The 18120-nt window shown below is 34.6% G+C and overlaps 1 protein-coding gene across 1 annotated transcript; it reads left to right on the forward strand.

The window, feature by feature from the left end:
* The first annotated feature begins 3417 nt into the window (after positions 1–3417).
* LOC138700942 (dehydrogenase/reductase SDR family member 11-like) lies at positions 3418–17582 on the forward strand. Its single transcript, XM_069827387.1, has 6 exons — positions 3418–3670; positions 4722–4890; positions 5994–6123; positions 10330–10462; positions 13314–13442; positions 15930–17582. Exons 1-6 carry the CDS (start codon positions 3539–3541, stop codon positions 15966–15968), a joined length of 732 nt encoding a protein of 243 aa, XP_069683488.1. The 5' UTR covers positions 3418–3538; the 3' UTR covers positions 15969–17582.
* The last annotated feature ends 538 nt before the right edge of the window (positions 17583–18120 follow it).

Raw genomic sequence — 18120 nt, forward strand, 5'->3', positions numbered from 1 at the left:
AATGGAAAGGGGCCACTGTATTAAGATATAATTTCCTGAAGAATTCTACCGCTAGAAGTCGAATCCACGACCCAGAGCATCCGCTGAAAGGAAGCAGATAAAGCAGATCGGACACCATTAGCCGCAGTTCCGGAAACCACGTAGACTGCAGGATCCTACAGGGAAGTGGGGAAGTACCGGATTGATGCCAGTTGTGATGCATCACATGATTAAAGTCGAAATGTCAAGCAATGACTGAGCCTCCGTTGAAAGTATGCTCCCCATTGTCCTTGAAACACGTGAGAATTCGTCATTTGTTTAATTAAATCTAGTGCATCGCCCACACTTGCTTAAAGTGCCTAATATAGATGTAATGGTACTGGAATTTGAAAGGTACTATCGCAAACTGGACATTAGTATTAGTAGTAGTATTAGTATTTATTTATTTAACCTGATAGAGATAAGGCCGTCAGGCCTTCTCTGCCCCTCTACCAGGAGATTCCAACTACAATCTAAACTAATAATAAATCTGTAGCCGAAATTTTTCTGGTAACTTTCGATTTTCCAAAAATAATTGGTCCTAACATATATAATTAACCACCCTGAAATCGAAAATCGCTTTTTTGAAATTTTTGTTTGTATGTCTGTCTGTCTGTATGTTTGTTACCTTTTCACGCGATAATGGCTGAACGGATTTCGATGAAAATTGGAATATAAATTATGTTCGTTGTAACTTAGATTTTAGGCTATATGACATTCAAAATACATTATTTAAAAGGGGGGTTATGAGGAGGCCAGAATTAAATAAATCGAAATATCTCGCTTATTATTGATTTTTGTGAAAAATGTTACATAACAAACGTTTCTTTAAAAATAATTTGCGATAAGTTTTATTCCTTCAAAAATTTTGATAGGACTGATATTTAATGAGATAAATGAGTTTTAAAATTAAAATAACTGCCATCTATGGCCGTGTAATGAATTAAAAAACAAATGACTTCGTCTATAAGGAGCCTTGGACAGCAACAATCGAAAGCTATGAAAGATAGCCTACAGAGAATGTTTCTGTGTTTGTATTCGGAAGCTAAATTAACCGATTTGTATAATTAATTATTATTTCACCATTGGAAAGTGTAGTTTCTCTAGATGGACATAATGCTATAATGTTATTACAGTAACTTCTGATATAATATAATATAATATAATATAATATAATATAATATAAACATAATAAATCTGTAGCCAAATTTTTTCTGTTAATTTTCGCTTTTCCAAAAATAACTGGTAATAACAATTAATAACATGTTAAAGGAATTGTCATTGCACCAAATGAGTGGTCTCTGGATCAAAATGATCGCATTTTAATATTTTAAATACAATTTAAATTAAGTAACATATTAAACGATTTATCCTTCTATCAAACACGAATGTTCCCTGGATCAAATGTCCTATTTTAATTATGTAATTACTTTATATTTATTTCTAACGGGTGCAGCGGAGCGCACGGGTACGGCTAGTATTTAATATATTTCTTTGTTTCGAAAATGTAAGAATTTACAGTTTTCTATGTACGGCTGCCATAGGATGAATAAATATGTTTTTCTTCCTACTGAAAAAGTTTATATTTTGCACATAGGAGATATAAGTTCATGCCCTGCTCTGTATTAGAGAAAGGCCTGGATCGTACTGACACCATGTTACTCTGAGAATCAGACATAAATCTGGGATATGAAATAGCCCACATATACCGGTACGGATGGATAACGAGATAGATCGGCAAAATAGTAACTAAGTGACCGATGTCGGACAATGAACCCGCAGTCTAGCCGCCTTGGTAATCATAGCCTTGACATTAATCCGAGCGTGTTTTCTCTATTCGTCACTTCCTCTGCTGTCTACGGCTCCCTGGCGCGCGGAAGATCCGAGAACTATGCCGCCAGGTGAAGCAGAACAGTGTCGCCAATTTAGTGATTTTGTCGCTAAATCTAGCAATTTTAAACTATTTTTCGGCTATAATTTCTTGTATCTCTCCTATTGCTTAAGGGGAGAGGATGGTATTTTTTTAAACTTTTTTCCTATTTGGTGTAAAATATTAATTTTTTGTATGTATAGAGCTCATAACTGTAGCAACTCAACCAAATAAAAATATTTTGGGAAAAAAATTATTTGGGGGCCCAAATTTGAATATATATATATATATATATATATATATATATATATATACACCCAATACAGGAATATACTAAAACCGATATATCTAAACCGTTTTTAAAGATAGATTCAAACAGTTTTTTGCAATGTATTTGCAAAAGCATGTTCTACAAACTGTCTGTAACAGAATTTTGATATTAGTCCCTACGTTTGTAAAATAAACAATTAAAATTTAATAACAATTTTCTGATTGCCTTTCTTGCAAACAAACGGACGTAGTTTTTAAATGAAATCAATTAACAAAATTCTGTTACAGAGAAACCTTTCCTAATAGTCTAAAGAATGTGTGTTCTAAATTTCATGCATGTATCATAAATTGTTCACAAACTATATCCATTTTTGTCTGGCAATGTAGCAAAAAAAAATGAAGTTATTGGAAACCGATAAAAGAGGGCGAGTGATTTAAAAATCCATAGCGCAGGGAGTTTAAAAATGACGTCTCAACATCTGATAAGGGAACAAATATCCACAAAATGTTATGCTATGCATTCCACACATATCACAGGGTTCACAGGGTATTTTAAAGAATTTTTTTTTTAAATTTACTCATTTTTCACCAAAAAATACCATCCTTTCCCCTTAAGTAGGGATTTAGCGACTTTTTCATCGCCCTCTAGCGAAAAAAAAAAAAATACTTTGTCTACTGATAATAAGGAATCTAGCGACTTTCCAACTACAGTTTGGCGATTTTCCGGACCTTCAGGTGGCAACACTGAAAGAGAATATCCTTATACATAACCGAAAATGTAGTTGTAAACAATTCAAAATCCTTTTTAAAAAGATGAAAATCCTTGAACATATGCCACAAGCGTCACTATGGATTTTCAATGAAAAATCCCCAGACTGACCGGGACTCGAACCCGAAACAACTGCGTCACAGGCTGGTCTGACCACTCCCCCATTAAGAGCAAATGTTTTGTAGCTTTGGGCGATGGACCCTGGACTCGTTTCGCTGGCATTATCACCTTCATCTCACTCAGAAGCCAGATAACCATGACAACTGATAAACCGTCGTATGGAAGAAGTAACAGTTCCATGAATTATTTTTAAAGAATCAACGAATTGTTTTACAAGTATTACACATCTTCGCAATGTATCTGTTGTAGGTTTTATGGCAGGAATTTTGTCTGTCATTAAGGTATAAGCTAAAAGTTAAAATATTGGACTATTTCTCTTCCAAAAGGTGACTTTTAAAGAAATAATTGCGAATTTCTTTGAAAACAATCTGGCAACCCTGCGCATCTTATCTACAACAGTAACAGCGATAAAGCTGAAAAATGCATGCCGAATGCTAAGTAAGGTCATTAAGTGAACAGTCAATTAAGCGTCGAGGACGATACAGCCTGAAATGGAACGTTGGTCAGGACGCGTTGCCGTAGTGACGGGGGCCAGTGCCGGTATAGGAGCAGCCATCGCCCAGGAACTGGTCAAGAAAGGACTGAAAGTCGTCGGACTGGCGCGTAGAGTGGAGCCAATTGAGGTATTTCTATAAAAAAAAAGCTTTTCAACCGAATAATAACAGGCATTTCCCATATTTATTCTGTCTTTAATTTCCTCCCGAGTATCATTTATATTTGTTACTGTTGCTCCCAGGTATTTTAACTTTTCCACCTCCTCAAAGGACAAATTTCCAATTTTTATATTTCCATTTCGTCACATTCCTTCTTACAGAATAAAAAATAAATTCAAGTAACTAAATTTGCAACACAATAATTGTATTCACTCATTCAATCATTCATTGTGTGTTCTGCCTAATCGCAGGTCTTTCACTGCAAACGCAGCATTATCCATCTTTATTTTCTGCTTTCGTCTTAGTCACCGCATATGATACATGTATTCTAATGTTGTCTATCATCTGACATCTTCTTCCTTCCATTCCATCCTTCAGCAGATAGTTTCTTCTCAGTAAGTGACCCAGCCAATTCCTTCCCCCCCCCCCATCAGTTTCAGCATCTTTCTTTCTTCACCCAACTCTCTAACACAGCTTCATTTCTTATTCTGTCTGTCCATTTCACACGCTCCATTCTTCTCCATATCCACATTTCAAATGCTTCTATTCGCTTCTCTTCATTTTGTCGTATTATCCATGTTTCTGCCCCATAAACTCCCACACTCCACACAAAGCACTTCACTAGTTTTTTCCTCAGTTATTTTTCCAGAGGTTTGTATTGATATTAATATTAAATTATTTCATAATAATATCACTTTATCAAAATCACAATGATGTGTTTTCATTATTTTCTCACCTTGATAGACACAGTAAAGAGGATTTGTTTTCCATATTTTTTTTTTCAGGTTGGGACACCTGTGTATTGTCATGATATTCTTGGTTTGGTGGCTGTCTTGGGGACCTCTGAATATGTTCAATATATTTCAAGACTATTTATAGACTCATTCAAAGTTAGCCTAAAATGTGTGCCCTTGTGTAGTGAGGCATAATATGCATCTGTTCCCATTGCTCTTTCAGCTCATCTAATTAGGACTTCTGTAGTTCTACCCCATGAAAGCTAATAAATTTTCCAATTTCTCAGGAAGTGGCGAAGTCCCTGAAATCTGAAGCTGGACAGCTGTATGCACTGAAGTGCGATATCAGAAATGAATCAGACATACAAGAGGCGTTCAGCTGGGTGAAGACCAACCTAGGAAGAGTGGACATCCTCGTGAACAATGCCGGATGTTTCACTAACCACACCCTCACAGGTAAACATTATTTAAGAACATGTGCTAACTAGAAAACTGCTTCCATTTCTTTCTTTACCCATATCTTCTCCTCTCCTCTCCTCTCCTCTCCTCTCCTCTCCTCTCCTCTCCTCTCCTCTCCTCTCCTCTCCTCTCACACATTGTATATATATATATATATATATATATATATATATATACACATAAACATACAATAGTATATAATTATAGTGCGTTGCGAAAGTCGAGTGTAGCAAATCTACGAACAAAATAAAATCACTTTTAACAAAATGTGTCGTACACTATTTCAGACATCCGTTAAGTATTAATAAATACTTTCGATAATTTAATAATACATTATTGTATAATGATCCAGAAATTGGAATAGGGCTATACTATGTTCGTTTCGTTGCGAAGACATTAACAAGCTTCCGACTCTTGTAAAACCAAACCAGCATCCTTATTGAACTGTTTATCTGGGGAAATTCCACAGATAGTAATAGTATATTCCTATTACAAAAAAGAATAATTAGAATAATAGTAGGTGCCAAATCTAGGGAATCGTGTAGGACTATTTTCAAAAAACTACAAATAATGCCCATGGCTTGTGAGTATATTTCTTCATTAATAATCTTCCTCGTATGTAATCGTGAAAACTTTGTAACTAATTCAACAGTTCACAGCATAAATACACGTCAAAAAATGACTTTCATACTCCATCGACAAATTTATCGTGCTATCAAAAAGGAGTGCGTTATATGGCAGTAAAAGTTTTTAATAGCCTCCTATCGATATAAAAAATGAAACTCAAAACATAAGATTATTTAGGCCCAAATTAAAGAAGTACCTAATTTCTCACGCCTTCTATTCTCTAGGTGAATTCATGACATTCAATAAGACTTCATGAAATTGATACTAAAACTTTGTGTTGTACTAGTAGACTATATTGTAAACCTCTTCTGTATATATTTCATATAGACTGTGACTATAGATTAAGACTTTATAAAAGTATTAAGTTTTTTGACTTGTTCCATATTCTAGCTGTGAGCAATGTATCAATACCATGGAATGTTAATAAACACAATACAATACAATCTTGATTAAACACATTTTGTTGTTTTAAGACGGACCGGAAGAGACGTGGAAGCAGATCTTCGACTTGGACGTGCTGGGCCTCAGTATCTGCACCAAAGAAGCGCTCGAGATCATGAAGGAGAAGGGCGTGGACGACGGCCACATCATCCACATCAACAGGTGGGCTCGTACCCAGACTGGTCTGGAACCACATCACTAGCGATCTAGAAAGAAGGGCCCCACACGACCAAGACACCTGGCGTCTGCAATTGATACTGGCTTTTCACCATCGTATTCACCATAATCTTCATCATTAACATCGCAGGCACTATAGCCATCATAATCACTTTCATCACATTCTTTAACATGGTCTCGTCATCGTCATGAACATTGTATTTCGTCATTATCGTCATTAAGATTGGTTCGCCATTAGGGCTGGGGACAGAGCGGTTCGGAGCAGTTACTGTGACGTCATTACTCGGTTGAACCGAGTACAGTACCGAGCACAAATTTGTGGAGGCAGATTTAAAATTTAGATAGATTGAGTCGATTTTAGAACGTACTTTGAAAGTGAAACCAAGCGTGTTTTAAAAGCGTTGTAGTAAAGCGCTTTCGCTTTGCCAAATGACGAGAAAAAAGTGCTTCTCTTCATTGCAAAATGGCGGTTGCAAATTTCATTTGCGTGATTACAAATATTTGCGGAGTTATTTTGTATGAAAGGCCAATTTAAGTTTCAGTGTTGTTATATATGACAGACGAAATAAAATTGATAAAATAATTTATAATACTAACAGCTAAGTAAAAAAGAAGATAGAAAGAAACGGGCTCCATGAAGCGCTGCCTAAAACACTTAAAAATAACAGACAGAATTATTTACTACTACGGAAAGTGGGTAAAATAATCAATAAAAGTGGAATCTTAAACTGAAGAACCTAATGTTTATTTATTTTATAACATTACTAGCCTTCCATACAACCATGTTCTCTTTGGTGAAGAGTAATATTATTGATAAATTAAAGTAATTAGGTAACATGTAGAAATAAATACAAATAAAATTATGGTTGATGAGTTAACACAAATCGAATAAACACAAATAGAAGAAAAATATAATGCACTTCTTTTTTTAACATATTTTAATATTAATCAAACACTCTAATATGATGATGATGATGATAATAATAATAATAAATAAATAAAAAATTAATAAATAAAATAAATAAATAAAATAAATTAAGTTATTAATATGTATAGTAATATGTTCAACGTCAATGTTCATTAGGCCCACTTGACAATAATAATAATAATAATAATAATAATAATAATAATAATAATAATAATAATATTATTATTATTATTATTATTATTATTATTATTATTATTAAGTTATTAGTATGTATAGTAATATGTTCAACTGTCAACGTTCATTAGGCCCACTTGACAATAATAATAATAATAATAATAATAATATTATTATTATTATTATTATTATTATTATTAAGTTATTAGTATGTATAGTAATATGTTCAACTGTCAATGTTCATTAGGCCCACTTTATTTATTTATTTATTTAATGTGCTGTACAACAGCCAGTGGCCAATTACAGTTCAGCACAAATATAACAAAAAACATAAAACAAAAATAATTATTACACATAAATACAATTACAATTAATTACAATAATGACGATGAATGGATAACTAAGAATACTATGAGACAATGTTAATTGAGTATAATGCCTAAAATAATGCATAAATGATAAATCGTTGCCAAGAGCAAACAAAGTCTATACATTGAAGGGATCGAATTCGCAGCCATGCATGTTGGCATTTTTAATGCATCTGGAGACTGGTGAAAGAAATTTCGAATTTATAATATAGAAAAGTTTGTGGGCTCTCATATCTTTTGTTGGAATACGTAAGGTAATATTGTTTAAGAAAGAGTCACAGGATATATCACCTTTGAGGACTTTACAAAAGAACAGATAATCTAGCTCATGGCGTCTAGCATATAGATTTTGACAATTAAAATATTCACATTTTCTCTCATAACTGTACCCGGAATTAATGGGCAGAAATCTGAATGAACATAAGGATATAAATTTTCTTTGTATATTTTCTAATTTAGCCGAGTCCGTAGTTGTAATCGAGTTCCAAACTACAGATGCATATTCGAGTTTCGATCGCACCAATGTATAGTATAGCATTAAGAGAGAATCGGGCGTGGAAAAAGAATAAGTTATTGACCTATTATTCCTAGCATTCTGATTGCGTGATTGTGAATGTAATCAACGTGACTATGAAAATACAACAATAATAATAATAATAATAATAATAGTATTATTATTATTAAGTTATTAGTATGTATAGTAATATGTTCAACTGTCAATGTTCATTAGGCCCACTTGACAATAATAATAATAATAATAATAATAATAATAATAATATTATTATTATTATTATTATTATTATTATTATTATTATTATTATTAAGTTATTAGTATGTACAGTAATATGTTCAGACTGTCAGTGTTCATTAGGCCTACTTGACAGGTCATATAATAGGATGAACTCTTCTTCAATACTAGAGGCCTTTCAGCCCGCCTTGGGGATAAGGAAATAATTTGTCCTACAGCAGAAAATATTTAAATACAACAGTACCTACGTTGTTGTCTGCTAGAATTAAGTAAAACTCTGTTTGAACGTTTGAACTGACCGGTAACGGCTACGGTTAACAGAGTAACTTCGGTGCTCCGCTGCCAAGCACATAAACCGATAGAACCAACTCAACAGTTCTACTCGCTCCGTCCCCAGCTCTATTCGCCATCAGCGTCATTCGTATTGTTTCGTCATCGTCATTAACAGTCGCATACCAATGCCCAATGTTACACCAACTAATACCAATGGGGGGATCAGTGACTGACCCTACGGAGTTTATGCTGTTTCTGCATTAAAACTGGATGGATTATACATTTTTGCAATTGTTATGACTTAAGGATCTTTTATATTATACACTTTATTACATTTATTTTCATTTTATATATTACTAGCTGAAAGTACCCGGCGTTGCCCGGGTTTTCCTTTCTGCTTCTATTTTTAATTAAATTGGTTATTAAATTTTCGGAAATCTCGGGAACCTAACTATACACAACCAAAACGAATTGTCCTTACTAAGCTGTCCTCGCTCATAAAGATGAATCTTTATTTAACGTCACTTACATGAATTAATGAACTCCTTAGCCAAATGCCCGCCAGGGTTAACTCAATTTAAAACAGTTGTAAATCAGCCACCGAAAAGAAAACATTTCATCATGTGCCTGACGTTAAACTGTTGTTTTAAATTTATATATTTATTTGTTTTTATTTATTTATTCTGGTCTAGTTAAGGCCATTAGACCTTCTCTTCAGCACCTCCAGAAATACAAATAAAGGAATAGAAAAATCAAGCTACAGACAAAGTAAAACCCAACGAAAATATAATTCCTTCTCCTCTTTCTGATCAGTTTCAGCATCGAATCAATACATACATATATAATTTAATTTATATTGGAAGATTTTTTACCTCTTGACCGCTGTACACCCACTTATATCATACCCAGTTTTTTTTTAATATAACTTGAAACTATATCTCATAAATTCAGAACATATTATATTAATTCTAATTTTATACACAGAATACATATACAATATTAACTCGAAATAAGTCATTTTTTTAACATAAAGACTAAGGGCCGTATTCATAGACATTCTTAGCCCGGGCTTCCGGTGGATGATCAGCGAACTAACTTTTTTCGTATTCATAAACCAGTGTTAGCAATGTGATATGATATGAATCCCGTACAAGTAACCAGTCGATAGCCGGGGCTAGTTTAGCACGCTCGTAGCGCGGGCTAGCGAAATATCTACGAATAGCATCTTAATATTCTGAGAAACGTATAGGCCTAGCGGTATTTTAGATTTTTTCAACAGATAGAAATGACCTCTAAGAAAAATACAATTATATTTACTATATTAATGCAATATGATAATGCGTAGTTATGTAACATACACAAATACTCATGTAAACAGAAACAATAATTCGTTTTTTTCCTTTGAACGTAGATACCTTCGCACGGGCTGAACTTCTAAAACAATAAGTACTTACATGCAATAGCCAGAAACCTGTAATTTTCTCATATGCTGTTACAGCTCAAAACAATATAATTTATAAAATGAATAAATATTTATATATAGGAGGTTTTAGAATAACTGCGACGATTTGTTCCCTCATTAGGACTCGAACCAACGTTCATTCCGAGTCACTAAACTGAGACTTCGTGACTAAAACACAAGAATAATGTATGCCCAGCAAAGAGAATGCCTGACGTTATGCAGACACTGTTGGTTGCAGCTTTCTCGGCCATATAGTGCCGCCCCCTGAACTGGGCCTCACGATGTACTCTGCTGCGAAACACGCCGTCACGGCGCTCACCGAGGGTCTTCGCCGCGAACTTGTCAACACCAAGTCCAAGATAAGGGTCACCGTGAGTATGACATGCATAATCCCAGAGATATTTTTCTGGGAGATGACTTTACATCACATTTCATGATCTGCGGCTGTGATATACACAGGAATGTATGTAGGTACACAAAGAATATTTAGAGACAGGCTTTTTTCCTTCCGTGATACTCCACTCATCGACTTCTAATCCTCCCCTTACTCTATATGCTTTTATATTGCTTTCATTGAGAGTGAAATACATAGTGCAAATACATACAGTCTTACTAATAAACCGTGTATAGTTTTTATACGAGACTTATGCAGAGTTGAGACAGAAAACGTTACTAATAAACCGTGAATAAGCTATGGACGTATAAACAGGCTGTAACTATACAATGGGAATTACTTTGCAGTAGTTATATACACGAAACCCTTTGTTTAAGCGTTGTATATTGGGAAAAAATGGCCGCCCCTCTAACAGCTATTCTTATCGACTGTCATTTTATGATGATGTTTACCTTGTAACCACAGAAGAACATACCAAAGATCATAGAATTATTAGAATAATATTGCTGTAGCTTGTACTCTTTGACCAAAATGTAGTGTGGTAATCGATTAGAGCCAGTTGTACTATCGATATTTAACACGCCACACTAGAGCGCTCTACCGGATCCAGTAGAGAACCTCAGATAGTCTATTACCTTTCGTAACGAAGTAATGACGAAACTATGACGTAGCTGTGTAACAGTTGTACTGTTATACACGACGTATGTAGTGATTATTAGTAAGGAATTTACACACGACTTATAAACGAGCTACTCATTGTATAAGTATAAGACAGTTAAACGTCTGTATATAGGGTTTTTATTAGTAAGACCGATAGTGTATGATAACCTTATTATAATGATCCACAAATCCGTACCATTTTCAATATGTGAAGCATAATTTATTTTATGCTCGACCATTCCGAAATGTAGTAATTATACACCTGGTAGTTACTTTTTAATGTACCTCATTAAAGTACACCTATTCATTAAAGTTCAGGTGTTCAGCCAATGACAAATCACCTCTATAAAACCGCAAGTATCGTGTATTCTCGGATATGGAATCGAAAGACAATTAGCGAAAAGTCACGGAGGCTGGAAATCCAATACTGTCGCAGAAGGTTATGTTCTGTTACTATAATGATTAGCGTTAATTGTAAATAATATTCAAATAAATTAAATTTGTCATCTCGTTTTTCAATTCTAAATCAATTTCCAGGTTATATCAAGGCTAATGTTCATCTTATTCTCTACGTTATATCAAGGTCAATGACATTCGGCCTCGGAAAAAATCAATACTTTCGCGTCTGCGCACATCTCACAATTCAGGTCAGTTCTCTACTCACTTACATAACCATAACATGACCTACTTTTGAATAATTTCAAGTTGGAAATATGGTCGAGCATAAAACGTCGTATGAAACTTGCCTATAATGGTAATTAAGACGCTCGTATGAAAATTATGAAACTCGCTTGCGCTCGTTTCATAAACAAACATACTTGCGTCTCAATTACTACCATTATAGGCTCGTTGCATAATGTACTATTATATTGCTTTCATTGAGAGTGAAATACATAGTGTATAATATCCTTATTATAATGATCCACAAATCCGTACCATTTTCAATAAGTGAAGCTTCATTTATTTTATCCACTTTTATTATGTAATGTGGACTATAAATCACTAGTAAAAATGTTGTAAACACATTCATTACGTAACTAGTTACGTAATGATACTGCTATTACCTAACTGGTTGCATAATGTGAACCACACATTAAATTAAATAAATCACTAGTAAAAATGTTGTAAACACATTCATTACGTAACTAGTTACGTAATGATACTGCTATTACCTAACTGGTTGCATAATGTGAACCACACATTAAATTAAATAGAATGGAATTGATTTTATTATTTAAATATTCACATCTTAACGGAATTTCGAAGGCACTAAACATTCAATTGCAGTATTTTCAATATCTGAATCGTCGTTTGAACTCATTTTAACAATGTTTGTTTATTTCTCCTAGTACTGCTGTTCTTCTGTTATAAACAAAACCTATCGTGTTCAAAACCAATAAAACAAACATAAACGAATCGTCTCTCGCAGGAAGATAATGGAAATTTGTCTAATAGTATTGAGAGATTCATTATCCATTCTACACAATCACTTGAATAATAGTGTGTAATTTTTTTTTTTCACTTCATCTCATTACTCTTCAATGTATTTTCATCTCATGTTTCTCCGAACTCAAATTGTACTTTATTTTTAAATTTATCATTGTTCTGTATTCTCTCCGCAATCATATTGTATTTTTCATTTAACCTCTGCTTTGAATTCTGGATCCTAGTGGTCAGCCGTAAATTTCGACCAGATGTCCCAAATTGTGGAATTTGTTGCTAATAATAATACAATAGCCTCTCCACAAAATACATGTTCAAAACTAATAAAAATAATATAATTACTTTTGTTAACCCCTTCAGGCCTGATGTACTCGTACATTATAGTGTGCATTGTTTATTTCTTTTTTTGGAATGTCTCCGATACTTTTAAATATTTTGAAAAATTCAATGTGACAGAAATGGAGAATATTATTTTTGAAACTTTTCTGTACCTGAATTATAAAATAAAATTTAAAATTTTGGGGCCCCAGGGGTCAAACTTGTCCCTAAAATGCAAATGCTGTACGATGGTCACAATTTATAAAATGACCAATTCCCTAGCTGACTGACGTCGATCACCGTGAAACGTCGTAAGCAAATATAATCTTTATGTTGCTTTAATTTTGCCGAAAAATTAATACGAGACTATGTACATGTAACATAAACGTTTCTTTCTTTTTTTACAGAGCCTGAGCCCAGGTTTAGTCAAAACTGGCTCCGTATCGGAAGATTTACTGAAAGTTCTCCCGTACCTGGTACCGCAGGACCTGGCTGACGCAGTAGTATATATACTGGGGACTCCTCCCCACGTTCAGGTACGAAATAAGGCAGTGACGCAAAGTCAAGTGTGACCACAAACCTCGTCGTGTTGAAATGAATCGCCTAGAATCAAACTGCGCTTTATCAAAAAATCTGTTTTGTCAGAAAAGACGAAAAACTAGTGTAGTTAGACTTCAAATACTGATTTTACTACTAATGTTTAATGTAGATAAATTTCAGTTTGACTCCAAACGAACAGTTTACCACATTTCCTACAAAACTCTGCACTGAAACGTATGTAAAGCCAATGTTTCATAATTTGGAGAAAAAATTGATCAAAAGCAGTATGACGTAGTAAAAGTGCAATAATCAACAGTAATCTCACTAGACGTTTTGATTTATCTAGAGAAAATCAAAACTCGAGTGGGATTTAATTGACTATTACACGATTAGAAGAAAGTATATAAAGATTAGAAGTAACGAAGTACTCCAATACAATAAAATATTAATTGACTTACGAAAATACAACTGTCTTCAAACGTATTATTGCACCATCTCAACATTACAAATATTACGCTAGATGCATGCTAGATGGCAGTAGTGTCTTTATACAGACACTGTAATGATTACTATTCAATAAATCTTAAAATTAAACAATCTCTGATACGTGACTATCCATAATATTATATAGCAGAAGTTCTTTTTATCCTCTCAGAGCAGAAGCTATAACATAACCTAACTAATATACTGTACACAAGTGTTAGAAAAGTTTTAATTAACGACGATGACATAAAAAATAAACATGAATAATTTTAAAAGGAATAATTATTGAATGTACAATTTTCAAATTTGAATGTGGTTGGTGGTTCAATTGATGTTATATTGGACGTGTGCGTAATAGAAGTGGAACTCGTTGATTTAGGCCTACATGGTGTATTCAACTTATTCAGAATTTCCGAATGAATAATTTTAAAAGGAATAATTATTGAATGTACAATTTTCAAATTTGAATGTGGTTGGTGGTTCCATTGATGTTATATTGGACGTGTGCATAATAGAAGTGGAACTCGTTGATTTAGCCCTACATGGTGTATTCAACTTATTCAGGATTTCCGAATGGTGCTCTTCATTTATTTGTAAATCGGATTTCAGAAGATGCATAGGTATGATCAGTGATTTTTATTAATTCTTGTTCTTGAATGCCAATGCGAGTCATATTTGAAACTGCTGTGCATCGACTGTAGTGGTTTGTAATTTTATATATATTTTTGACGTCCAGACCAGCGCAGTTTCAAATGTTGGCAAACAAAGAAACAAATGCTAGGGACGCGATAAAATTAAAGAAATGCTAGGGACGCGATAAAATTAAACAAATGCTAGGGACGCGATAAAATTGTGCGATAAGCAGCCATGATTGGTTGAAATACGTCTTTTCGTACCGTTTTATTGGTCAAAAGTAGTATGACGTAGTAAGAGTGTAATAGTCAGTCTAAATGAAATGTTTTAACCGCAATTGCATAACATTTGTGGTTTTTGGTTTAAGATATGCACAGGAATATAACTGTTGAACATTAAAGTGAAAAGCGTTGACAACATATTCCATTTTCTACTCCCTCTGTCTAGAAAAACGGACTGTGTTCATTATATTCAAACGTAACAGAATTACCAACGTCTAATTACTGACCAACTGAATAAATATGGTTAGTAGGCCTATGGCTACTCTATCCGATTGAAATGGTAAATCGGATAGCCTATAAAAAAGTATAAAATAATAATAATCCGTGGCGCTACAGCCCGTGAAGGGCCTAGACCGACCAGCCGGCTGCTGGCCTCACGCCTACATGCCGAAGCAGAGGTGGACGATCATCCAACCAGAATGGAGGTATCGTGTGGTTAGCACGATGATCCCCCCAGCCGTTATAGCTGGCATTCGCAACCGGATCTCGCTACCTATCGTAGCTCCCCAACTACATCACAATGCTGGGTGGGCACCGGTCCCATACACTGGCCGAAATTTCATGAGAAAATTCTATAAAAAAAGTATAGTTCAATAATATTATCAATGTTATAAAACTGGAAAATTATGTAAATAATGGGTATTCATAACATTTGTTTTAATTGTCAGATTGGCAATACTTATAACCAGTTTCATTCCATTATTCCCACCAGAGCACAGCTAGCAATATTCCGCCTACAAAGCGGGAAACCAAGGAACTTTTAATGGGAAAGTATTTTCCATCATAACAGTTATACCGTCTGGCCATGAGTAAGGTGAAGTGACACCTGTGTTTAGGCCTATATTCGAAAAAGAAATGATTCATGATTCGAGCGACATTTCAATGCCATTTTTATCTATGGATTATTGTCATAATAATTTTAGAGTTCGCACGTTAAAAATAAAAACTTAACATTTCGTAGTACAGTAACAAGGCATGGTGGCACTACTGCCATAGCTGCAGAAGCAAGGGTTAATGTTTGTCAAGTATATTATTGAGATAATGTATCTACTAGACAGCTAATTATGTACTCTTTCTTCATTTCAGATCCATGAACTGACAATGACTGGCATTTTTGCTCCATGAAGTCAGAAAAAAGTATCTGTTGAATATCAAGGGTACACTGGCGTTCAAAGATATCTGACCTACGATTTTATGATTGTGTAAGCGAATTTTCTAAGTTAGAACCAAAGATAGGACAAATTGACAAACTTTGAAATAGTTCTGCTAGCGCTCAATAGGCGACACTTTTATTGAGACGGGTTAAAAAGTGTTGAGGAGAATGTTGTAGATTAAGATAAACTATTCCCATATTTGACAGTATCATATGTTTCCCGCTAAATCTAGTCATCTTTACAATCATTAGGAGTTGAAATTTTGAATTCTACAATGCGGGTTTATTTATGTACCATTGGCGACAATGACTGTGATCTTCGACATCTATTCACAGAGATAATAAGTCACACTTACGCGAACAAATTATCGATCACTACTGTCCCTCCCAGATGACACTCCGAATGCCATGCTGTATGCATCGAAGAACGTAAGAGGGCTTGGAATTCTGAGAGCTGAATGGGAAGCCAGTATTCAACACTATAACATCTGTAGGCGACTGGAACACGTGAATGATGCACATCTACATCACATGAGAAATCTAGAAGAGGAGAAGAAAACATCTCTCACACGCCTGAAGATTGCTCCAAAAAGCGTCACTCCTCAAACTAAAGGAAAACATCTCAGAGTAGTTCTCAGAAAACAATCATTATAGTCATGGTGCCAGCTCCCACATAAAGGCAAAGGTGTTTGTACATTTGAAGAATGCCCCAAAGCCAACTCCTGGATCTCCTCTAAAAAGTGTATTTCGTCCTCGGAATACATCAATGCCATCAAGATGTCTTGCAACGTCACCGCAGTGAGATCTGTCCCTGGCAGAACCTTCAGTACTACCCGTTGTCGCCATCCCGGCTGCAGCGAGACTGAAACACTTGGCCACGTGCTGGGGTTCTGTAAGAAGGGAGAGCTACTGCGTAACAACAGACACCGTCGTATCCGTACTGCAATTGCCAACCTGCTAAGAAACAGAGGATGGGAAGTACATGAGGAGATTCATTGCGTGTCTGAAGATGGTTCTCATAGAAGAGTCGATATAATTTCCATCAATAGAAGAACCCAGAAAGCGATGGTCTTAGACCCTACGATTTGCTTTGAACGAGACACGAATCAAGCACTGCAGATAAATGATGACAAGCGAGCTAAATATGTACCTTGTCTTCCATACCTCAGTGAAAAATAAGGCATTTCGCTTTACAACTGGGATGTTACAAGCTTACTATTTGGAGCGAGGGGTTGTTTACCAAAATTTACATGTAATATCCTTAAATCCTTTCAAATTCTCTTTTATGAGGTTCAGAAGATTGTAATGGAAATTCTGAAGGCCTCTCTTCAAATTCTACACTATCATCTATATGTTAACACGTAAATTTTTGTTTTAATGTACAAATCGAATCATTATTTTGCTCGTTTCATTTCCCTTTATCTCTCGTGTTTGTTAATTCCGGATCCCAGTGGTCAACCTCACTTGAGGACGGATGGTTTTAAATAAATCTTAGTAGTAGGATGAGATAACTTTGAACGTCAGTGGACAAATTTAATGTAATCAGTCTCAGAATTTTTTATGAATAAAAGCAATTGACTAAGAAATGCTTTGTTCTTTAAGCCTATTTTTTTCCTTGGTTGTGGTGATATTTATTAGTTATTTATGCAATCAGTGAGTAAAGTAAACCTTTACATCACAGCTGTTAATTTATCGATACAAGTGATGTAAAGTTACTTTAGCCTCTAGATTACTTTTTACACCATTTTCGCATAGAATCTAATAGTTATTTATGTTACAAGTTAGTAAAGATTCTCCTCTTTGATATCTTAAAATTTATGTTTGATTTCCTACTTGATGTCTTAATTATACTTTGTCAAACAACACTACCAGAAAAATAAACCATATCCTAAAGTATTAACAGCAAAATCATCAATTTGATATGTTCACCAGCAGACATGTTATAATTTCATGGACAACTGCTACAATAATGGGGCACTTGAGCCGAGAAAATAAATTATTATGGTCATTCTAGGTCAAGGTGTGTTCATAAAGCTTAGAAGAAGAAACCAAATCGGAATCTGTGACAGGACATATTAAAAAACTGTACACAAGGGGTCATCATTATAAGTGCATGTGAATGCG

This window comes from Periplaneta americana, chromosome 6, assembly GCF_040183065.1.
Source record: "Periplaneta americana isolate PAMFEO1 chromosome 6, P.americana_PAMFEO1_priV1, whole genome shotgun sequence".
NCBI classification, from domain to species: Eukaryota; Metazoa; Arthropoda; class Insecta; order Blattodea; family Blattidae; genus Periplaneta; species Periplaneta americana.